Here is a 19,439-nt window from a genome sequence, read left to right as displayed (position 1 = left end):
AACCCTTTAAGTGTGCGAACCTTCCTCGTTAATGCATGTTCATTTGAGATAGGTGGGAGATTAAGGCTCCCTCGTAGCAAAAGCATGAATGAAAGGCTGTTAAAATAACTGTGCATTGTGGACTTGAGCAGCAGCATTTTCAAAAGATCCCAACATTTTTAGTAGACTTCTTTATTTCTCCCTGCAGAAAGAAGTCTGCAATTGTTATTTCAGTATCTAAGTTTGCATACCTCTCTCTCTTTCTCTGTTTTTCTGAAATATTTAAAAAGTATGTTTACATTTCTGAAGTTCTCTTGTGGTCAGGAAGATCAATTTCAATGTTTTATATAGGCCTTTACAATTCACATTCCCCTTAAATTCACTTTAAAACTGGTAAGTTAATGTGTTAGGTGCAGGTTTCTAATGTTTCTTTCGCAGTGCAGTGGATGGTATCCATTGTGTTGGTAAGTGGAAAATCTTAGGATGTCAGCAAAAAAATGCACTATAGCTCTATTGCAGTTAAAGATGAATTTTAATACAATTTATTGCAGATGTAGTACATTTTTTTTTACGACAGTAAGTCAGTGATTCTGAAAAGTAGAGAATTAAGGCATTTGTGTGGTTGTCTTCAGGGAGTTCCATTGCTGATTGCTGGAAAAAACAGGCTGGTGTTACATTATTCACTTCACAACTTAATCCTCTAGAAATATGGCAGACTATTGTAGCATTTGAACAGATGTAACAGCAGGTTTGTTTTTGTTTTGAATTTGCATGCTTGTTAAGTATGGCCTATGGCATTGTAACATAGACTGAAAAAAGAAAAGCTGTTAACAGAACACTTTCCTAGCTTTCCCCCCTCTTGGCAAGATTGTAGCTTTACTGCTTCCATTATTGGCCTCTTTCACACATAAAGTAAACATTAAGTCAATATTTTACTGCAAATGTACTGATCTTGTCCACTTTGCTCCTCCCTGCTTACACTGAGAACAAACAAACAACAACCCCTGGCTTAGCATAATGTCCAAACTACAGTTTGCGGTTTGTTTCACTCTCTAAAAACCACAATAGTTCTTGGCTTGCTTATTCTCGTTCACTGCAGCAAAACAAACCATAACCTGTGGATTGGGTGTTGTAATGCTGAAGTAAGGATCATGAGCTTTCCCACCCCTAAACTATGGTTTACTATTATGTGAGAAATGGGCCATAGTGACTGTGGACTAATTCACAAGATGCCTGGTGTGGGTGGCACTTTCCATTGTACTCATCACAAAGGAATGCCAACTACTGTAGCTACATAATACCATTGCCCATTTTCTCATGGTAAATAACACTATTGGTCAGCAGCCATACTGAAGCAGCTGTTTAGATATTCTGTGGAGGAGGCCTGCGGAATGCCTGTTTAGGACTTTTAAAGGAATGCCATACTTTTATTTGGTTTTCTGACGGGTAGGTTGCCAGCTTCTTGGAGGCAACATAATTAGTAAACAATGGGCCTTGTTAGAGGGAGCTGTCGCCATTTATTTAATTAAGGAGTCAAATTCAACGATATAAGCTATGCTAAAGATCAGTGTTGGATAGTTTCCTTGCTTTTGATATGTTTGGTAGAACATTTTCAGCAGTTCTGAGATAATGAGCAGTTTGTAATCCACAGCTCTGTGCTTCTTCGTTCTTATTAATTCAAGGGAAAACAGCGGTTGGTGCACCATGCTAATAATTGTTCTAAAGCTATCCTTTTATGCTCTTTCACCGTATTGTAGAATTTATTAGAAGGAAACTGAAGTCAGTTGTGAACATTTCAAATATGCAGACTCACTTAATATTGCATCTTAACTCCCTTCCCCACCACCACCCAATATTCAAATAACTGTTGTAATAGAGTGCAGGAGTGTAATTGGCTTAGCTTAATCGGCAACCTGTGAGGTACTGTAGCTCAGTGATGTAACTCTAGCACAAGTGCTGCATATGGACAGTCCACGTCCTGCAAAAACATTTAAGGTAGCAAACCTTGGAAAGATCCCGATCTGAGACCTTGGAACTAGAGCAGCTCCCCAGTGATGAAAATTTACAGCATTTTGGGCTTTTTAGTCTGGAATAGAGGAGGGATGTGAGTTATATAAAAGTATGAATGGTCTCATCTAATGAAACTTGAATATAGGAAGATGAAAGGAACAACATCTTCACACACTGGGTAGTTAAGCTGTGGAATTTGCTGCCACGTGGTATAGCGATGGGCACAAACATGGATGGCTTTAAAAGGGGTTTAGAGAAATTTGTGGAGGATAAGACTGTCAATGGCTGCAAGTCAATATTGGAGGCAGTATACCTATGAATACCAGTTGCTGGGGAGCGTAAGTGGGGAGAATGCTGTTGCCCATGGTTGTGGGCCTTCCTTGTGCATCTGGTTGTACATTTTGAGAACAGGAAGCTGAAATAATGGGCCTTTGGTCTGGTACAGCAAAGCTCTTGTTCTTATGCTGTCAGTCAGCTGTCTACTCTTAAGCAATACTGTATTCAATGGGACTTACTTCTGAGTGGAAATGCATAGCACTGTGGAACCATGAAGTCTCCAATTCAAGTCATGGTTGTGCTATAAATTCACCAGGTGAACATAGGCACCCTATCCTCTCTGTTTCCAAATCCCAATTCCCTGCCGCCAATAATAGCACAATATCATATGAGTGGCAAAAGTTTCATATCTTACAACCACTATGTAATTAAATGCTAAGCCTGAAGTTTCCCCACCCTGGATTGAGAGCGCTGTCTGCACTATTAACTATGATTCTGTCTCTCCCTGACTGTGCTGCATTTTTCAGCAGAGTAATCCAGTCCCTGACAGTGGTCCATCCAGATACAGTGGTACCTTGGGTTAAGAACTTAATTCGTTCTGTAGGTCCGTTCTTAACCTGAAACTGTTCTTAACCTGAAGCACCACTTTATCTAATGGGGCCTCCTGATGCCGCCGCGCCGCCGGAGCACGATTTCTGTTCTCATCCTGAAGCAAAGTTCTTAACCCAAGGTACTATTTCTGGGTTAACGGAGTCTGTAACCTGAAGCGTCTGTAACCTGAGGTACCACTGTATTAAGGGGCTACGCAAGAGAAGATGCATTTGGTGCCCTTTAAGGGGGGGAAAGATGGGGTCATGCTGCCCTCACAGGGCCAGTGCTGTATGGGTGGGATCTAATTTGTCCTCACAGCACTGTTGCAGCAGCAGAGACAGACGAGGCAAGGGGAATTTTTGCTCAATTTCCTCTACCCCTGTAGCTCCCCCTTCCCTGCAAGTCTTTTCTCTCCTTTCCTCCTTTGTCAGCAGACACTTCTGCTGAGTCAAAATGCCAATTGTATATACAGCCTTGTGTCTGTGGAAGCACGGTCCTTGTTGGTTTAAGGCAGGAATTGGGAAGTGTGGAAGGCAATTCTTTCTTGAAACAAGCTGTGTTGTGCTGCTGTCTGCTTCCCTGGAACATCTTGTTTCTTCACTGGGTGGACTGAACTAATCCTTGCTTGCAGCGAAGGAAGATGAGTGAGGGGTGTGCCCTGGGCTTGCATGAGCTGGGTGTTTGGAAGAAGTAGATCTGGTCTCCAAAATCAGCCTTATGCAGATCTGCTCATACAGTGCCAAAATGTAACCTATGTCCAGTTTTAGCAGAGGATGTTCTCAGTTGTTTCCTGAAAAGGAACTGTTTTCATGTGATAACTGATTCAAGCCACTGTGTCCTGTAGTAGGGTATACAGTTGTTAATGTTGGGGGGGGGAGGGAGGAGAGAGAGAGCTTGCAAACATGTTATGACAAAGCCTGGTTAAAGTACAGTGTACACAGCATGGTATCAGAAGCATTAGGGAAGTATGCTATAATGTTCCCTTCAGGGCAGGCTTTATACAGGGTTGCCAAGTAACTAATCCTGCCCACTGTTCAGATTAAGATTTTGCAAAACCCCTGTTGGTACACAGCTTTCTAGTACGGTTTTACTCTTGCAGTATACAAAAACTTACATTTCCCTCTCCTCCACATTAAGATTTTAAAATGAAAGTATTGTTACATACTAATCACCGTAAGACGAAATGTGTAGATGAGCTATACAATTAGGATGCAGTTTATTCCAGTTAATGTTGTGTATAATATCTTTATTATTTATTTCTCATAATTGCGCCGTCTTGCAGTTTGTTATATTTAGGCTTGTCCACTTCCATAACCAAACAGAAATAACTGGTGTCTGAGTTTCTTTTCTGTAAGTAAATTAAGCAATCACTCTTAGGTTGCAGCATGCAACTTTAAACAGGCACTACAACACATACTTACTCATTGGGGACAGAATGGGATTCATTTGTGAGTAAACATGCATAGGATTGCTCAGAACAGAAATTTCTGAAGGATCCAATGTAGTTTAAACAATGGGCCAGATCCAGAGAACCACATGCTATCCCATCCACTTCTCCCCACTGAAGCCCCGCCCCACCTGAAAAGCCTCCTTGGAAGGTCAAATGCAACATAAGATGGTGCATTGGTCACCATATATACTTGAATATAAGATGACCTTTTCAGCATATTTTTTATGCTGAAAAAGCCTGCCTCTGCTTATACAGTGGTGCCTCGCAAGACGAAATTAATTCGTTCTGCGAGTTTTTTCGTCTTGCGAGTTTTTCGTCTTGCGAAGCACGGTCAAGTCGCAACTGCACCTCTTCAAGCGGTTTTAAGAAAAAGGAAACAAACTTGCAAGATGTTTTCGTCTTGTGAAGCAAGCCCATAGGGAAATTCGTCTTGCAAAGCAACTCAAAAAACGAAAAACTCTTTCGTCTTGCGAGTTTTTCGTCTTCCGAGGCATTCGTCTTGCGAGGTACCACTGTACTCAAGTGAGGAGCCCTTTCTCGCCGCTCGTCCCTCTGCCCGCCTCTTGCAAGGGCAGGCACAGGAGCCACGGCTGGGAGAGGCGCTGCGCTGTGCCTCTCCCAACCGGGTTCCTATGCCTGCTCTTGAGGGCTGCAGATGCGGTGGCGGAGAGACGAGTGGCTGCTCCTTCCTCCTCCACCACCTTTTCTGCTGTCGGCGGCAGCAGAGGAGGAGCGAGCAGCCCGAAAACAGCCTTTTCGGGCTGCTTGTTCTTCCTCCTCCGCTGCTGCCACCACCAGGTTTGCGGCTTATACTGAAGTCAATAAGTTTTCCCAGTTTTTTATCCTAAAATCAGATGCCTTGGCTTATATTCGGGTTGGCTTATCTCGAGTATATACAGTAACTACAGTGGTACCTCAGGTTAAGTACTTAATTCGTTCCAGAGGTCCGTTCTTAACCTGAAACTGTTCTTAACCTGAAGCACCACTTTAGCTAATGGGGCCTCCCGCTGCTGCTGCGCCGCCGGAGCACGATTTCTGTTCTCATCCTGAAGCAAAGTTCTTAACCTGAAGCACTATATCTGGTTTAGCGGAGTCTGTAACCTGAAGTGTATGTAACCGAAGGTACCACTGTACTGGTGGAAGGAGTAATTGACCAACATCACAGTAAAGGAACCTTGCATGAACAGCAATATAGAGACATAGAAAGCTGTTGTGCTGAGCCAGACCACTGGTTTGTCTGGCTCATCCTGTGATAACTTTTCAGAATTTCAGACAATAATCGCTCACGATCGCTCCTGGACATGCCAGTGATTGAAGGTGGGACCTTCTGCATGCAGAGCTATTGCACTACCACTGAGCTACAGCCCAAACTTCTCCTACAAACTTCTTCCATCCTTTTGGACAATTTCCCACTGCCACTTAAGTTACCAATGTCTCATCCTGCACTGTTCAGGAGTATCAACCAACCTGCCAAAAATGAGTTTCAAGGGGCTGCAAACTTAGCTTTCTCCACCTGCTTTACAGTTCTCATCGCTGGACCAATTATACGATAGGGAAACAATGGACCGTACTTGTACAGAACAGCCTTATGCATGTTTCCTTGTAGAAAATCCTATTTAGATCCCAAGTAAGTGTGCATTGGCTTGCAGCTTTAAGCAGCCATGCTACAGGCCAAACTAAGTATATATGGTATTCAGTAATTTCTTTACAGAAAGTAAAATTAATTATTTTAATAAGATACTGGAAATAAATGTCAAACTTCCTTCTGCTTCAGGTTCTCTGGATCCAACCCAATGTCAACAACAAAATGGACTTTGTTGTGAGCTGGCCTTGGAGTTTTATGAACTGAATGTTAACATACAATAACAGAACTACCGGGGTCTGCTTTGTAGGTTGGCACCAGCCCCATCAATTTGCAGAGGGAGAGTATTTCGTCTTTTATTAACTGTGTAGTCATTGTTTATATGCTCCATTTTTTAAAAAAAAAGTACTCAAAGACGTGTACAAAAAATAACAGTATAAGTACAATAATAACTTACTACTTAATAAACTTTAGCATATTGGTACAGCACTAACAGTTCAACAATTAGTTTAAAACATGTCAAAGAAAATTAAGTGAGCATAAAGCTTACCAACAGGCTGTTTAATTTCCAAAGCTGTCTTAAAACTAATGACAGCAGTAGCCAGCAACCCACCCATTTTATATACCTAGACCATGGGTAGGCAAACTAGGGCCTGGGGGCCGGATCCAGCCCAATCACCTTATAAATCCGGCCTGTGGACGGTCCAGGAATCAGCGTGTTTTTACATGAGTAGAATGTGTCCTTTTATTTAAAATGCATCTCTGGGTTATTTGTGGGGCATAGGATTTTGTTCATTTATTCCCCCCAAAAATATAGTCCGGCCCCCCACAAGGTCTGAGGGACAGTGGACCGGCCCCCTGCTGAAAAAGTTTGCTGACCTAGACTCAAAAGTCCAGATCCCCCTCACAGTACTTCTGGCAGCTGTTCCCTTATCAAGGCTCCTGTAACAGGTGGATGAGGCATGATAGGTGTAAGCAGCCATTCCCTGCCCCTGCCCTATAAGGTATTTGTCGAGGGCTGGCAGGACACTGACAAGTGTGCACCAGGAGAAGGGGGGCTGGAGTCTGACTCAGGAGACGAGGACAGTGATCTGTGGGGAGCTGTACAAGCCAAGAGGCAGGAATCAGAGGCAGGGGAAGCTTCAGAGCTGGGGGAAGAGGAGGAAAAGGCAGGCCAGGCAAGTGAAGGACCGGGTGCTTTCCCACCCTTCCCTGCACCACGGTCTCTTTGAACCAGGAGAGAATTGAAGCAAGAAGATCAGAAGCAGCTTCCATTCAGGTGTAGTCTCCAACAGTGTACAACATATAAACATTTGCTAGGAATGGAAAGATAACATGTGGTATGCTCTGCCAGAACTTACTGGCATACTGCTAAGATTGGCACATGCCCAATAGAAAATCCTGAAGAATGTTTGCATACCGTTGAGAGATTGTGGTGGTGGTGGTGTACCACCTCCGTTGATGTGAAAAATGTCAACAAGAAGCTGTTTGCTAAGTTGAACATGGCATGGTGGTTCCACTAATGGATGCTGCTGTTAAGCAGCATATAAAGAGAGTAACCCATGAGAGGCTGGTCACAACTGGGGCCAGACAGTGCTTCCTTCATTCTCCAACACACTGGGTCTGCACTCGGATTATGGGCTTTATAGAAATCAGTCCCTGAGGTTTCTCAGATTTGCTATGAGCTGCCCTCTTGTGGCCACACAAAAGGCTGTCAGAAGTGCTGCAAGTTGGGGGGGGGCAGAGCTTTCCATGCGCAGCTCTGCTCCCTTGTGAGGGGAAATGGTCCGGCAATAAAGTTCAGTAACCTGAAAACATTCAGCATAGATGCTTATTAAATTAAAATCTAATGCCGCCTTTTAAATGCCAAAGTTTTACTTTATTTTTGTGAACCTGTGCAGAATTATATATCCAGTTAACATAGGCATATTATTGCGATCAAATTTCTGCAAATGGCTATTGTTTGGTTGTTCAAAGATACCTTGGTGTGTTTTAACTATTTCAGGAACTGTGATCGTATAATCTTGCTTCGCACATGAGTTTCCATGTGATATACCACACTCAGAGAGAGAAAATTATTTCAGTTGGCTGCACATGTACATACATATGTGATTCACATTGTTGTTGCTGTTGGCATCCATCTGTCTCGAGAGACAATGGAGTAAGCCTCCAGGGGTGAAGTGGAAATGCTGGGTTACAGGGTGCAAGCCTGGGCAGTGTGTATGAAGGTCCTGGGCTGACCAGACAAGATCACCTGCATTCATTCTCACTGATGTCGTCCAAAGGAAGGGGAGCAACACGTTTGGCACCAGTTTGCTTGCAGGAGTTGCTGGAAAGAGGTGTAAAAGGCACCATCCAACCTTCTTTGGGACTCCAGATTTGTACAGGGTATTGGTCTCTTCCGCTCAATCCTCTGGAGCTCGTCGTCACATGCGGGGGAAGTTCCTGATGGTTCACTGATGGTTCACTGATGGTTTGAAACTCAGCGGCTACCTTCACATGCACCATTGTAAATATATGTGGTGTATTTGTTGGTTTACTCTTTATGGAAGGTTTGCTGTACAATTTCACTTTATTGTATTGTCAGACCTATACATTGGTATCTCGGGTTACATACGCTTCAGGTTACAGACGCTTCAGGTTACAGACTCTGCTAACCCAGAAATAGTACCTCGGGTTAAGAACTTTGCTTCAGGGTGAGAACAGAAATCGTGCTCCGGCGGCGCGGCAGCAGCGGGAGGCCCCATTAGCTAAAGTGGTGCTTCAGATTAAGAACAGTTTCAGGTTAAAAACAGACCTCCAGAATGAATTAAGTTCTTAACCCGAGGTACCACTGTACTGACTCTCCAGAGCTGTACTGCTGTCTGCTCTCAGCACGACCCAAAGCCACCAGGGGTGGAAGGGCTGCATCTGTATTGTGGTGCACATAGCAGTATCACTATCTAATCCTTTGGACTTGACTTTTGGCACAGTTGTCAAAAACCTTGGCCACTGCTACGCTTCTTGAAGAAGTACATTTCTTTTCCAGATATGGGAAATATTTCAGATTCCAATGTGTCAGACTCACATTTTTATGTGCCTGATATTTATCTGCCCTCTTTCTGTATATATTAGCAGCAAGTTGTGGGACTAGTACAGCTATAAAAGTTTGGTTTTATAGAATGATTATCCTGTGTAAAACTGAAAATCTGTGTGACTTGCCTTTAAAAACAACATTCTTTCTCGCCGGAATCAAGTTAAGCAAAATGTATATGCATTTTTCTGAATGTATATACTGTATTTAAGCTGCACAGCATTTTATTTCTTGGGTAATTCTCTTTTTTTTAAGCTCCTTTTTTTCTTTAAAAAAGAGTTTGGACACTGTTGTGTTTCACGTGCTGTTCGCCCTCCCGTTTTAAGCAGCAAATTGCAACTCCATCTGAACCATTTCCTGTTTAAACAAAGAATGAAAGGGAAAAGGGAATAACATTAACTTCCTGAATGACAGCATTCCAGTTCTGAGACTGGCCACGATGCAGCTGCCAATCAGAAACAGGCCTTGGAGGGAAGTTCTGGGATGCTGTTTACATGTTCTGTGATTTCTCCTTCTCGCTTCTGATGTCGTCCAACTTGGAAAGTTCTCTTGGTTTGTTGCTGTTACATGTCTGTGTAAATAGCTAGGACTTTAATTCCCACATCAAATGGAAATCGAACTAAAAGGAAAGGGCTGCTTGTACCTCTGTAGCTTCAGGTAAGGCGATTGCCAGGTTAAATTGTTGTGATGAAAGAGAGCTTTTTCCTGTGTCTCTGAGCAGCTTTTTATGATTGTGGCTTGAAAAGTTGTCATTCAACAGCAATGTTAGTTTTGATGAAATACAGTGAAAAAGATGTCAGAAATAAAAGGCAGAAGTGTTGTGTTGCTGTAGTATAGATGTAATATTGGTGTTTATAAACTGAAAATGTATTGGTTGCTGGGGAATAGGTGGTAAATCACTTAATTGTTTTGTCTAGCAAAATAGAAAGACCAAATAAAGACTGAAAACTACAGCAGAACTAGAGGCAATATTTCATCTGTGCAATGTAGATGAATGTGCTTATATGTTGTCTTGTGTGCATAGTGTTAACATTTATATTAATGCAAGATAATGTTTTTTTAAAAAATAAACCTGGTTTGACATGAACTAAAAGAACCTTTTTGGTTAAGAATTTCATTAAGTTAGAAAAGCATTTTTACAAGATTGGTTTTGATATAGAAAAGGAACATTGATTGGTATGCGTGTATATATATTTGTTGCATTTATAAAATATAACATACTTATATAGCCTTCCGAAAAGGAACGGAGGGGGGAAATTGTGGGCTAATGGAAATAAAGGCATTAAAAATAAATGAGCCTTTGTCAATAAACTGAAGGATCCAACCAATCAAATTTGTTGTAATAGAACACTGCGTAATTCTCTTTTGGGATTTACAGACTGGGAAGAGTTTCTCCCCCAAATCCCTGTCACACTATAGTGATTGGGTGGGTCCAGTTATAATGAAATGAACTACATATTCTGTCGCCTGTGCAATGAAAGCATTGTTTGGATTTCTGAAAATAAATTTAAAAATGCTTTGAACCACAGTATGCCTATAGAAGCAACAACGGAGCAAGTTAACTGGGCTTGTTAATGGTGGCTGCCTGTGCCTGTTTTTAAGAAAGTAAAAGGACTTCGGTTAAGGCAGTCTGTCTTTGCAGGAATGGCTGCAGCCACCACTCATTTCTCCCAGCCTTTTAGCAGAGTCTGCCAGCTGTGATTCATGGAATGATATTTTTTTTAATGTGCTGACTAATCCAGTGGTTTTCTTTTCCATTGCTCCCTCACTTTCTTTGCAAAACAAAAATCTGTTTCTCTTCAGAACGGCAAATGTCGAGCACAAAAAGTAAAGTTAGTAAACATGGACAAAGTTGTGTTTCCAAAGGCTCCCCTTAACAAATGCTGAAATTGCAGGCCTCTTCTTTGCTCTCAGGCAAACGGCTCTTAAAGAGGGCAAGCAAATCTACCTTCTTCTTTACAGGTTTTTTAAAAAATGTAAAGTGAATCATGACGGTGTGCTTTACTTAAGCAGTTCTAAATTTAAACTAACACATTTCCCTGTATGTCTTCTCTCTTCCAGATCGTTCTGAAAGAAATAAGCCCGACCACCGCTCTTCAGGGTGAGATCTCTGTTACTGCTTTTATTTCTTTTCAGTTGTACTTTTTGTGTGCTTTTGAATAGGATTGAAATCTGGAAAGTAAATATATATTTTAAAAAATCAGTTTTCTATTTTAGTTTTCTATTCTGTTCTGGTAATTTAAATAAGTACAGACTGCCACATTGAACCTTTTAATTTGTTTATAATAGACCAAATGTTTCATAGGGTCCAGATGTGTTCTCTTTCCACTTCCTGCCCCCATTTTAACTTTCTCTTCACTGTACAGGAAAAACAAAAGGCTAACTTTAAAAGGTGCACAAATTTAACAGTTAGTGACCAAAGATTTTTTTGATAATATAAGAATTGAAATAACAAGTGGACTCTCCTTCCTTGGAGGTTTTAAAGCAGAGGTTAGATGGCCATCTGTCATGTATGATCTCATTGAGATCCCTGCATTGCAGGGGGTTGGACTAGATGACCCTCAGGGTGCCTTTCCAACTCTACAGTTCTGTGATTGCAAGTTCTGTTTTTAAGCAAAAGAGTGAAACTAGGCAGTAATTATTGGGGTTCATCAATAAGGTCCACCACAACCCCAAACCCAATCATTAAGCTATAAGAGGAGTGTGCACATCCATAACATCTCATAACTTTTGGATTCTCATTTGAGCTACTTGTTTACCTCAGAATAATTCAACTAATTGTTTTAAGACCTGAGGCTGTATCTAACGCTGCAGCTCTGCAGGTGCAAGGGACTTTTGTGTATACAGTCATACCTCTGGTTACGTCCGCTTCATGTTACGTTCTTTCAGGTTACGTCCTGCGGCGACCCGGAAGTACCGGATGTTGAATGGTTTCTTTAAATGTAAAGGTTCATCATTGTTCCACTCCATGTGTATGTCTTTAAGGGGCCAGAGCAAGGGCCAGAGCAAGATAACGAGACCCAGCTTTACAGCTGTGTAACATAGCAGGTGCTGCTGAGTTGTATTTGATTAAGGTGTGTCAGCATCTGGGTGTAGTATATAAGGAGCAGCATCTAGCTCTCCCATTACCCTGGGGGATGGGTTGGTGGTTGGGTCATGTTTGTTTGTTAATATATTTAGTGTAAATGGAGTTTTTGTTTTTCTTATTAAAACCTTCTTTAAGTTATTTTTGAGTCCCTTTTTAATGCATGGTCTCCCCAGCAAGCTCTCTGCAGCGTTACTATACTGCAAAAAGCCAACATCTTTGGTTATGGGCCCAGCTGCTGAGTGGATGACTGCATATTTTTGGACTCTGAGAAAGGTTTGAAAACTCCTTCTCCTGTTAGCGTAGTTTTTGTGGGTCTGGAAGAGTTCCAGAATGGTTGACCGGGTTCCTGAAGCTGAGAAGGCTCTGGTCTTCCCACAGCTAACAGATGAGAACTATTGTTTATGGTCTTTTCGGGTGGAGGCGCTTTTGACCTCTAGAGAAGTATGGACCTATGTAACTGATGACCCTCCTGACCCTGTAACTAATGCTTGGTCGAAAGGAGATGCAAAAGCCAGGGCAATAATTAATTTGGCAGTCAGCGACCAGCAAGTAGTCTATATAAGAAATAAGGAAACTGCCAAAGAAATGTGGGACAGTCTTGCAGCAGTGTATGTTAGAAAAGAGTCAGCGTCTGCATTGACATTTTTCAAGCAGTTGTACCAGACGAAGTTGCAGCCTGGTGGTGATTTGGCAGCACACTTGAGACGTCTGGAGGCAATACGCGGCGAGTTAATTCGAAGGGACATGGAGATACCTGATATTCAGTATGTTTTTATCATCCTTTGTTCCCTTAATGAGGACTTTGATGGTATAGCTAGCCAGATATCTGCTGTTCCACCAGCACAATTAACTGTGGAAGGGGTAACGGCAAGATTAATGGGCGAGTTGGATAGAAGGGAGGCTTGTGCCATAAGCACTCCTGTTTCCAGAAAGAATGAGGAACGCCATATGCAAACCTGTGGTGATACAACTGCATTTAAAGCTGCAAAGCGTTGTTGGTTCTGCAATAAGCAAGGACATTTTGCAAGGGACTGCAGATCCAAAAGAAAGCAAAGTACTCCCAAGCCTGTTTCTGTTCGCCAATCACGGTCGTCAGCCCAGCAGCCGGCATCGTATAGTAGAGACAGAAAGGAGCCTCGAGCTTTTCACGCTCGGACTAAAGATCGTAAAAGAATTAAAGGTGCCAAGTGGAAGTCTTTTGTTATCGACTCAGGAGCATCGCAGCACGTCTGCAATGATCGAAGCTTGTTTATTTCTTTCGAAGAGGAAATTGGTAATGTACATTTAGCCAATTCACAAGTCTTGCAGTCGCTTGGCAGGGGTACCGTTAAACTTGACTCTTTAAACATTACAATAGCGAACTGCATTTACTGCCCGTCAGTGGACAATTTATTGTCAGTAAGGTGCTTTGCCCGTCAAGGCATAACTGTGCGTTTCTTAAAGTCTATGTGTGAGTTTTTCGAGGGGAACAAACGTCTATTGTATGCCCGGGAATCTGATGGTTTATATAGACTGTATTTTCACACCTACTCACAATCGCATATAAATTGCAGAGCAGCACAGTCAAGCCAGGGGTTGAGGAATGTAAGGCCACATTCTGGGTGTATCCACGTGGCGCACAGAATTCTGGGACACCTGAATTTTGCTGATGTAATTAAGACAAAGAATATTGTCAATGGCCTCAACTTAAAACCATGCAAATTCTTTATGCAATGTCTATCCTGTTGCAAGAATAAGATTAAGGTTGCACGCAAGGGTAGGTGCTCAGATAGGAAAGTAACTGAGCCATTTGAGTGTGTACATTGTGATTTAGTTGGGCCACTCCCACCATCATTAGGAGGTTCAAAGTACTGGCTTACTCTGATAGACCAGTATAGTAGATATTGTTGGACTTATGCAATAGCTGAGAAGTCCCAAGCATTTGAGAAGTATAAGGTTTTTTGCAACTGGGTAAAAACGCACTTTAACAAACCTATTAAGAACCTGTTTTCTGACCGGGGTGGGGAATTTGTTTCTGAAGATTTTGAGAAATTCCTGGAAGCGCAGGGGACTACTCATGAGTTATCTTGCCCCCGAAGTCCCTGGCAAAATGGGCTTGTTGAAGTTGTGCAGCGTGACCTGCAGGCAGGGGTTAAAACTTATCTGCACGATGCTAATCTGCCCAAAGACTTTTGGGCTGAAGCACTCCATGCTTTTTGTTATGTTAGAAATCGCAGTTATCATTCTGGTTTAGATGTCACCCCCTATGAGAAGCTGTTTAACAAACGCCCTAATCTGAAATACCTACGCATTTGGGGTTCAGATGTAATTATGCATTATCCTGCTAAGCAGAAATTGGGTGAACGTAGTGTTCAGGGAAAATTAATGGGCTACCAGCAGGGGGCGTACAGAATTTACATACCAGCAACTGGCAAATTTCATATTACCAGAAGCATGATACAAACTGTAAATTGGAATGGAGTTGCTGTTTTCCAAGATACTGATGGTATAAATGATACTGAGGAAGAAGAGGAAGTAGCAGCAGCAGGAGGAGGAAATGGTGATTCTGAATTAATAGAAAAAGACAAAAAGCCTGTTGAATCTGATAATTTGTTTGATTTAAAGTCACAGGCACCTGAGGGGAGGTTGGATTCTCTTGAGTTTTCTGACCGTGAGCTTAGCCTACAGGCACCTCTTCAGTCTGACAATGGTGATTTAAAACCAGAAACTAGTAGTTCACTTAGTCCCATTAAGTCTGAGGAGTCTGACTCTCCTTCCGGACTGAGACGTTCAGATAGAAAGAGGCAGAAACCACAACGTTTCGCAGATGAACATTTTAATACTGTGTATGCCAATAAGGTGGTTTTTGAGCCAAAAAGCTACAGTGATGTTCAGAATTTACCTATGCACCAAGCTGTAAATTGGTATAAAGCTATGAACTCTGAGATAGCTTCTTTAAAAGAGCATAACACTTGGTCTCTTGTACCACAAACCCCAGATATGAGACTTATTGATTCAAAATGGGTTTATAGAGTTAAAATGAATGACAAAAATGAAGTTGTAAGGTACAAGGCAAGACTAGTTGCTAGGGGCTTTCAACAAATTCCAGGCGAAGATTATGATTTGTGTTATTCACCAAGTGTAAAATATGAAGCAGTTAAGCTTTTGTTAAAAGATGCATCACAATGTAGAAAAGCCCACTACACAATGTTTCTCTGCTCTTAAGAGAGTGGTAATGTACCTTAAACATACCAAACATTATAGGTTGCAGTTTACAAGAAGCACTTCCAAAGGTTACACATGAAAAACATGTACAAAGTATGTTTTATGTTTTTGTTCCACAATGATGAACCGCAGGGGAAATGTTGAATGGTTTCTTTAAATGTAAAGGTTCATCATTGTTCCACTCCATGTGTATGTCTTTAAGGGGCCAGAGCAAGGGCCAGAGCAAGATAACGAGACCCAGCTTTACAGCTGTGTAACATAGCAGGTGCTGCTGAGTTGTATTTGATTAAGGTGTGTCAGCATCTGGGTGTAGTATATAAGGAGCAGCATCTAGCTCTCCCATTACCCTGGGGGATGGGTTGGTGGTTGGGTCATGTTTGTTTGTTAATATATTTAGTGTAAATGGAGTTTTTGTTTTTCTTATTAAAACCTTCTTTAAGTTATTTTTGAGTCCCTTTTTAATGCATGGTCTCCCCAGCAAGCTCTCTGCAGCGTTACTATACTGCAAAAAGCCAACACCGGAAAGGGTTACTTCCAGGTTTCGCCGCTTGCGCATGTGCAGACACGCAAAATGACGTCACGCACATGCACAGAAGAGGCGAATTGTGACCCGCAGGTGTGCAGACGCGCCGCTGCAGGTTGCGCTCTTTTCATGTTGCGAACGGGCCTCCTGAACGGATCCCGTTCACAACCAGAGGTACCACTGTACAATGGAATTTTGACCCTTTGGGTTTCTTTCCAACTCTACAGTTCTGTGATTCTTCTTCCTCTCCTCCCCACTCCAGACCTGAAACAGATGGGGGCAGAGGGCAGAGCTGGGGTGGGACAAAAACAGTGCAGCACTGGATACAATCCCTTATATTTTATCCTAAACATTTGTGTTCTTTCTTTTGCTCCTGCTTCTTACTTTTTGTACAGCATTGCACTTCCTGCCCCCTATTCATTTACTCCTATTTTCATAATCAAACTCTCCCTTTTTGCAAGAGAATAAATGAAACAGTATGAATATGAAACTCAGAAAACTGCACTCATGCAATAGTCAGCTGACATCTGCTCTCTCAAGGCCTTTCCTCTACTGAATTCTGGGGCCGAGTTAAGTTTGGCTTCTTTCCAAAGTCTCCAGCGAATTCCTCTTGGCCAAATCTCACAGCCAGCACTCGTCTAAGCTGTGGTGGACAAACAAATTGTGTGTTTTAGGAGAGGGCCGACCTTTGAAAAGTGCTAACAGGGTAATGATGCATGCTACCACAGGTCTCTGTTGTTGGTGGCAATATTGTCAACAAAGCAGCTGGAGCAGATAACTGTGCCCCTGTATCCAAATGATGCCCCTTGCTTTCTCTGTCTTGTCACGGAGGTGGAAAGAATAGGAGGAACGATAAAGCAGCAAAGAGATCTATGTCTGCTGCTCATTCTCCTGCTTTGTACTATCCCTATCCCTCTCATCTTTAGGATTAGGTTTCCATACTTATTCTGTTTCTTATAAATATTCATCCTGATCATGCAGATTTTAATACGGAAAAATGATGGAACACAGTGCACCATGTTAGAGTCACAGTGTTTGGTTGAAAGAGCCAAGGAACTGTCTATTGCCATAGGCTTTAAAAAAACCCAAAGAGCAGAAACAGGTTGGGGTGACCTGGGGTAGGGATTTGTTTCTGTTTCCAGTAATGGTAGTTAACGAGGTTCTGAGTGTGATATGCATGCTATTCACAGGAATGAATGCTAAACATTTTTAATGTATTTATTGTATGTCACTATGACGCTTGTTGTTGGCATCATCTGTCTCAGAAGACAGTGGAAGAAGGCACCTTTGAGGGTAGAGTCAAACCATTGGAGAGTTCAGTGCCTGCTGTGGGTATGGAGACCGATACGGGAAAGACATGTTTTGTTGCAGTGGGGGCAGATGAAGGCATCCAATTTTGCTGCAATTGGCATTTTTTTCTCTCTGTGCTCCTCCCAAGAGTTATTCCTCCTCTGGTTATTGCTGTGCATACATGACTTGACTGTCTGCCTCCAGGCACCACAATTGTCTACAAAGGATTCTCATATATCCAGGTTAATGTTGCCAGCCTTCATGTCACACTTGCAGACATAATTGTAACGCAGAGTTGTTCTGCCAACAGACCTAGTACCTGAAGCCAGCACCCTGTCCTTGCTGATCCTGCCATCTTCCGTTCTGTATACATGACCAAGCTGGCATAGACATCACTGAGACAGAAGTGTGAACGTGCTGGGAATGTAGGCTTGGGATAGAGCAGCTTTGTTTGAGACTCTCTCCTGCGATGTGTTGCCCACAATCTTTCTGACCCGGTGCTTGTGGAAGGCATTGTTGCCCACGTCTCACTTCCATAAAGCAGCATGCTCAACACACAAGCCTAGTAGACCTTGGTCGTGGTCATTAGTATAACATTCTCTCATATCCTTCTGGAGATGCAGTTTGTCTAGACAATTGGTTTGTGCTTGTAAAAGTTTCTGTCAAGACAAGATACAGCTCCTATAAGTGATAACACCAAAGGCATAAATGGGCAGTCTGCTTGTCTGGCGAGGAGGGTGGTTTTGGAATTTTTTTTGCACAAACTTAATTCTACATCTGTCAGCCGAAAAGCTAGAATCTTAAAGGAGGGTGGAGTATCCTGTAGGGAGAAATCTATTGGGGGGGGGGGCATGACCAAGCTATAAGGTGGTATTCAACTGAATAGACCCACTAAAATGAATAAACATGACTAAGTTCCATTAATTTAAATAGGTATATACTCTGAGTAAAACTGAGTATACAAAGCCCTTAACAACTTGTGAGCAGTTTACCTATAAGAGCCGTCTTTCCCATAGGGCTTAGTGGTGCGTTGCACCAGGGCGCTGGCCTCTCAGGGGCGCCCCAGCAAGTGGTGGAGCTGCACGGCTTTGCTGGCGGCCTCCCCTTTCCTTGCACGCCCGCCAGCTGTGCCCCGCCAACCATAAGGCTGGCGGGGGTGCACCTTCCCTCCCAAGCCTCCTCGGGAGGAGAGTGATACCCACAGAGGCTTAGGATGGAAGCTGCACCCCACCAACCATATGGCTGGCGGGCATGCAGCTTCCCTCCCCAGCCTCTGCGGGGATTGCTCTCCTCCCATGGAGTCTTAGGAGGGGTGCAACTTCACTCCCAAGCCTCTGCGCGGATCGCTCTCCCGCAGTGGCATGGGGGAGAGTTGCGCCCCCCCCCAATAGCTGGCAGTGCGCAGCTACGGCCACCCCAACACTATCCATGGTAATTTGGGGGCACTGGGCAGATATTTGCACCCTGGCACCGCATCTGCTGAAGACGGTCCTGGTGTCTGTCTAGTTGGCTATTTTGCACCTCCACACTGCTTTTCTTTCTCTTCCACATAAGCGTTTGCTGCAGAACTTTGGCCTCTTTCCCCATCTTGCCTTGTAGTAAGCTCACTCATAATGTGCCATTTAGAAAACATTTTTGAGAGATGAGTGCTCTCTGAAGAAACGTCATCAGATCACCAGTAAGCAAGTTAAAGCAAAGAGGTCCCCCTTTTCTGTCTTCTCTAACCCGCCCCCAAGAAAAAGTTTGTTCCAGAGGGTCTCCCACTCCAGTTGGCTACAACCCAGTGATTTGTACTTTTTAAACAGACACTTAAGCTTAGAACTAGATTCTGCTTGCCTTTGGCTTTTTAAACAAAATATATTTGAGTTCTTTTAAAGCTTAACATTTAAAGAATCCCCAAAAGTTTTTGTTTTGAAAAGTGTACATTCAGAAATCACTTTGTTAAATATAATCTGTGGAGTACTGTATAATCTATGGAAATATTTATTTTTTTTAAAAAAGATAATCTTTGTACCTATTAATTTTATTTAATGTTATTTTCAAAATGCAATTGAGAACTAAGAAATACGCAGGAAGGGTGACTTGAAATACTTTTCAGAACATTCAGCTCCATTAAGAAGATGCATACAAAACAATACTGTAGCCTCTTTCCAGTTTGCTTTCAGCATATTATTAGAGATACATGTAGTTTTCCAGAACAAAAAAGAATTGTGATTCCTTGCTTGGTATTTTACCTTATAATACAGTACCGTATATTATTATCTAGTCCAGATGACATTCAAATAACTGGAGTTTTGTTTGAAAAGCATCGCTAAAATGAATGGAGAGCTGTAATTTAGGAATGCATAAATTGGAACAGAAAGAGAAGCGAAT

The 19,439-nt window shown here is 42.5% G+C and overlaps 1 protein-coding gene across 7 annotated transcripts in view; it reads left to right on the top strand.

Annotated features, from left to right (window-relative positions):
• The window catches only part of SH3D19 (SH3 domain containing 19), a 67,699-nt gene that overhangs the window by 6,751 nt on the left and 41,509 nt on the right, over positions 1-19,439 (top strand). For 5 of the 7 annotated variants that reach the window (XM_083519907.1, XM_083519904.1, XM_083519902.1 and 2 more), the window contains exon 2: positions 11,023-11,062. Coding sequence is in view for 3 of the 7 variants with exons in the window: in XM_083519902.1 (XP_083376028.1) it covers positions 11,023-11,062 (40 nt within the window). In the remaining 4 variants the exon portion in view is untranslated. Of the gene's footprint in view, positions 1-9,363; positions 9,619-11,022; positions 11,063-19,439 lie in introns of those variants that run through there. The other 2 variants (XM_083519908.1, XM_083519905.1) reach the window with 2 other exon arrangements.

The sequence above is a fragment of the Podarcis liolepis genome, assembly GCF_965112155.1.
Source record: "Podarcis liolepis genome assembly, chromosome: 9".
Classification (NCBI taxonomy): Eukaryota; Metazoa; Chordata; class Lepidosauria; order Squamata; family Lacertidae; genus Podarcis; species Podarcis liolepis.
Note: the sequence above shows the minus strand (reverse complement) of the source record. Positions and strands in the feature narration are given on the sequence as shown.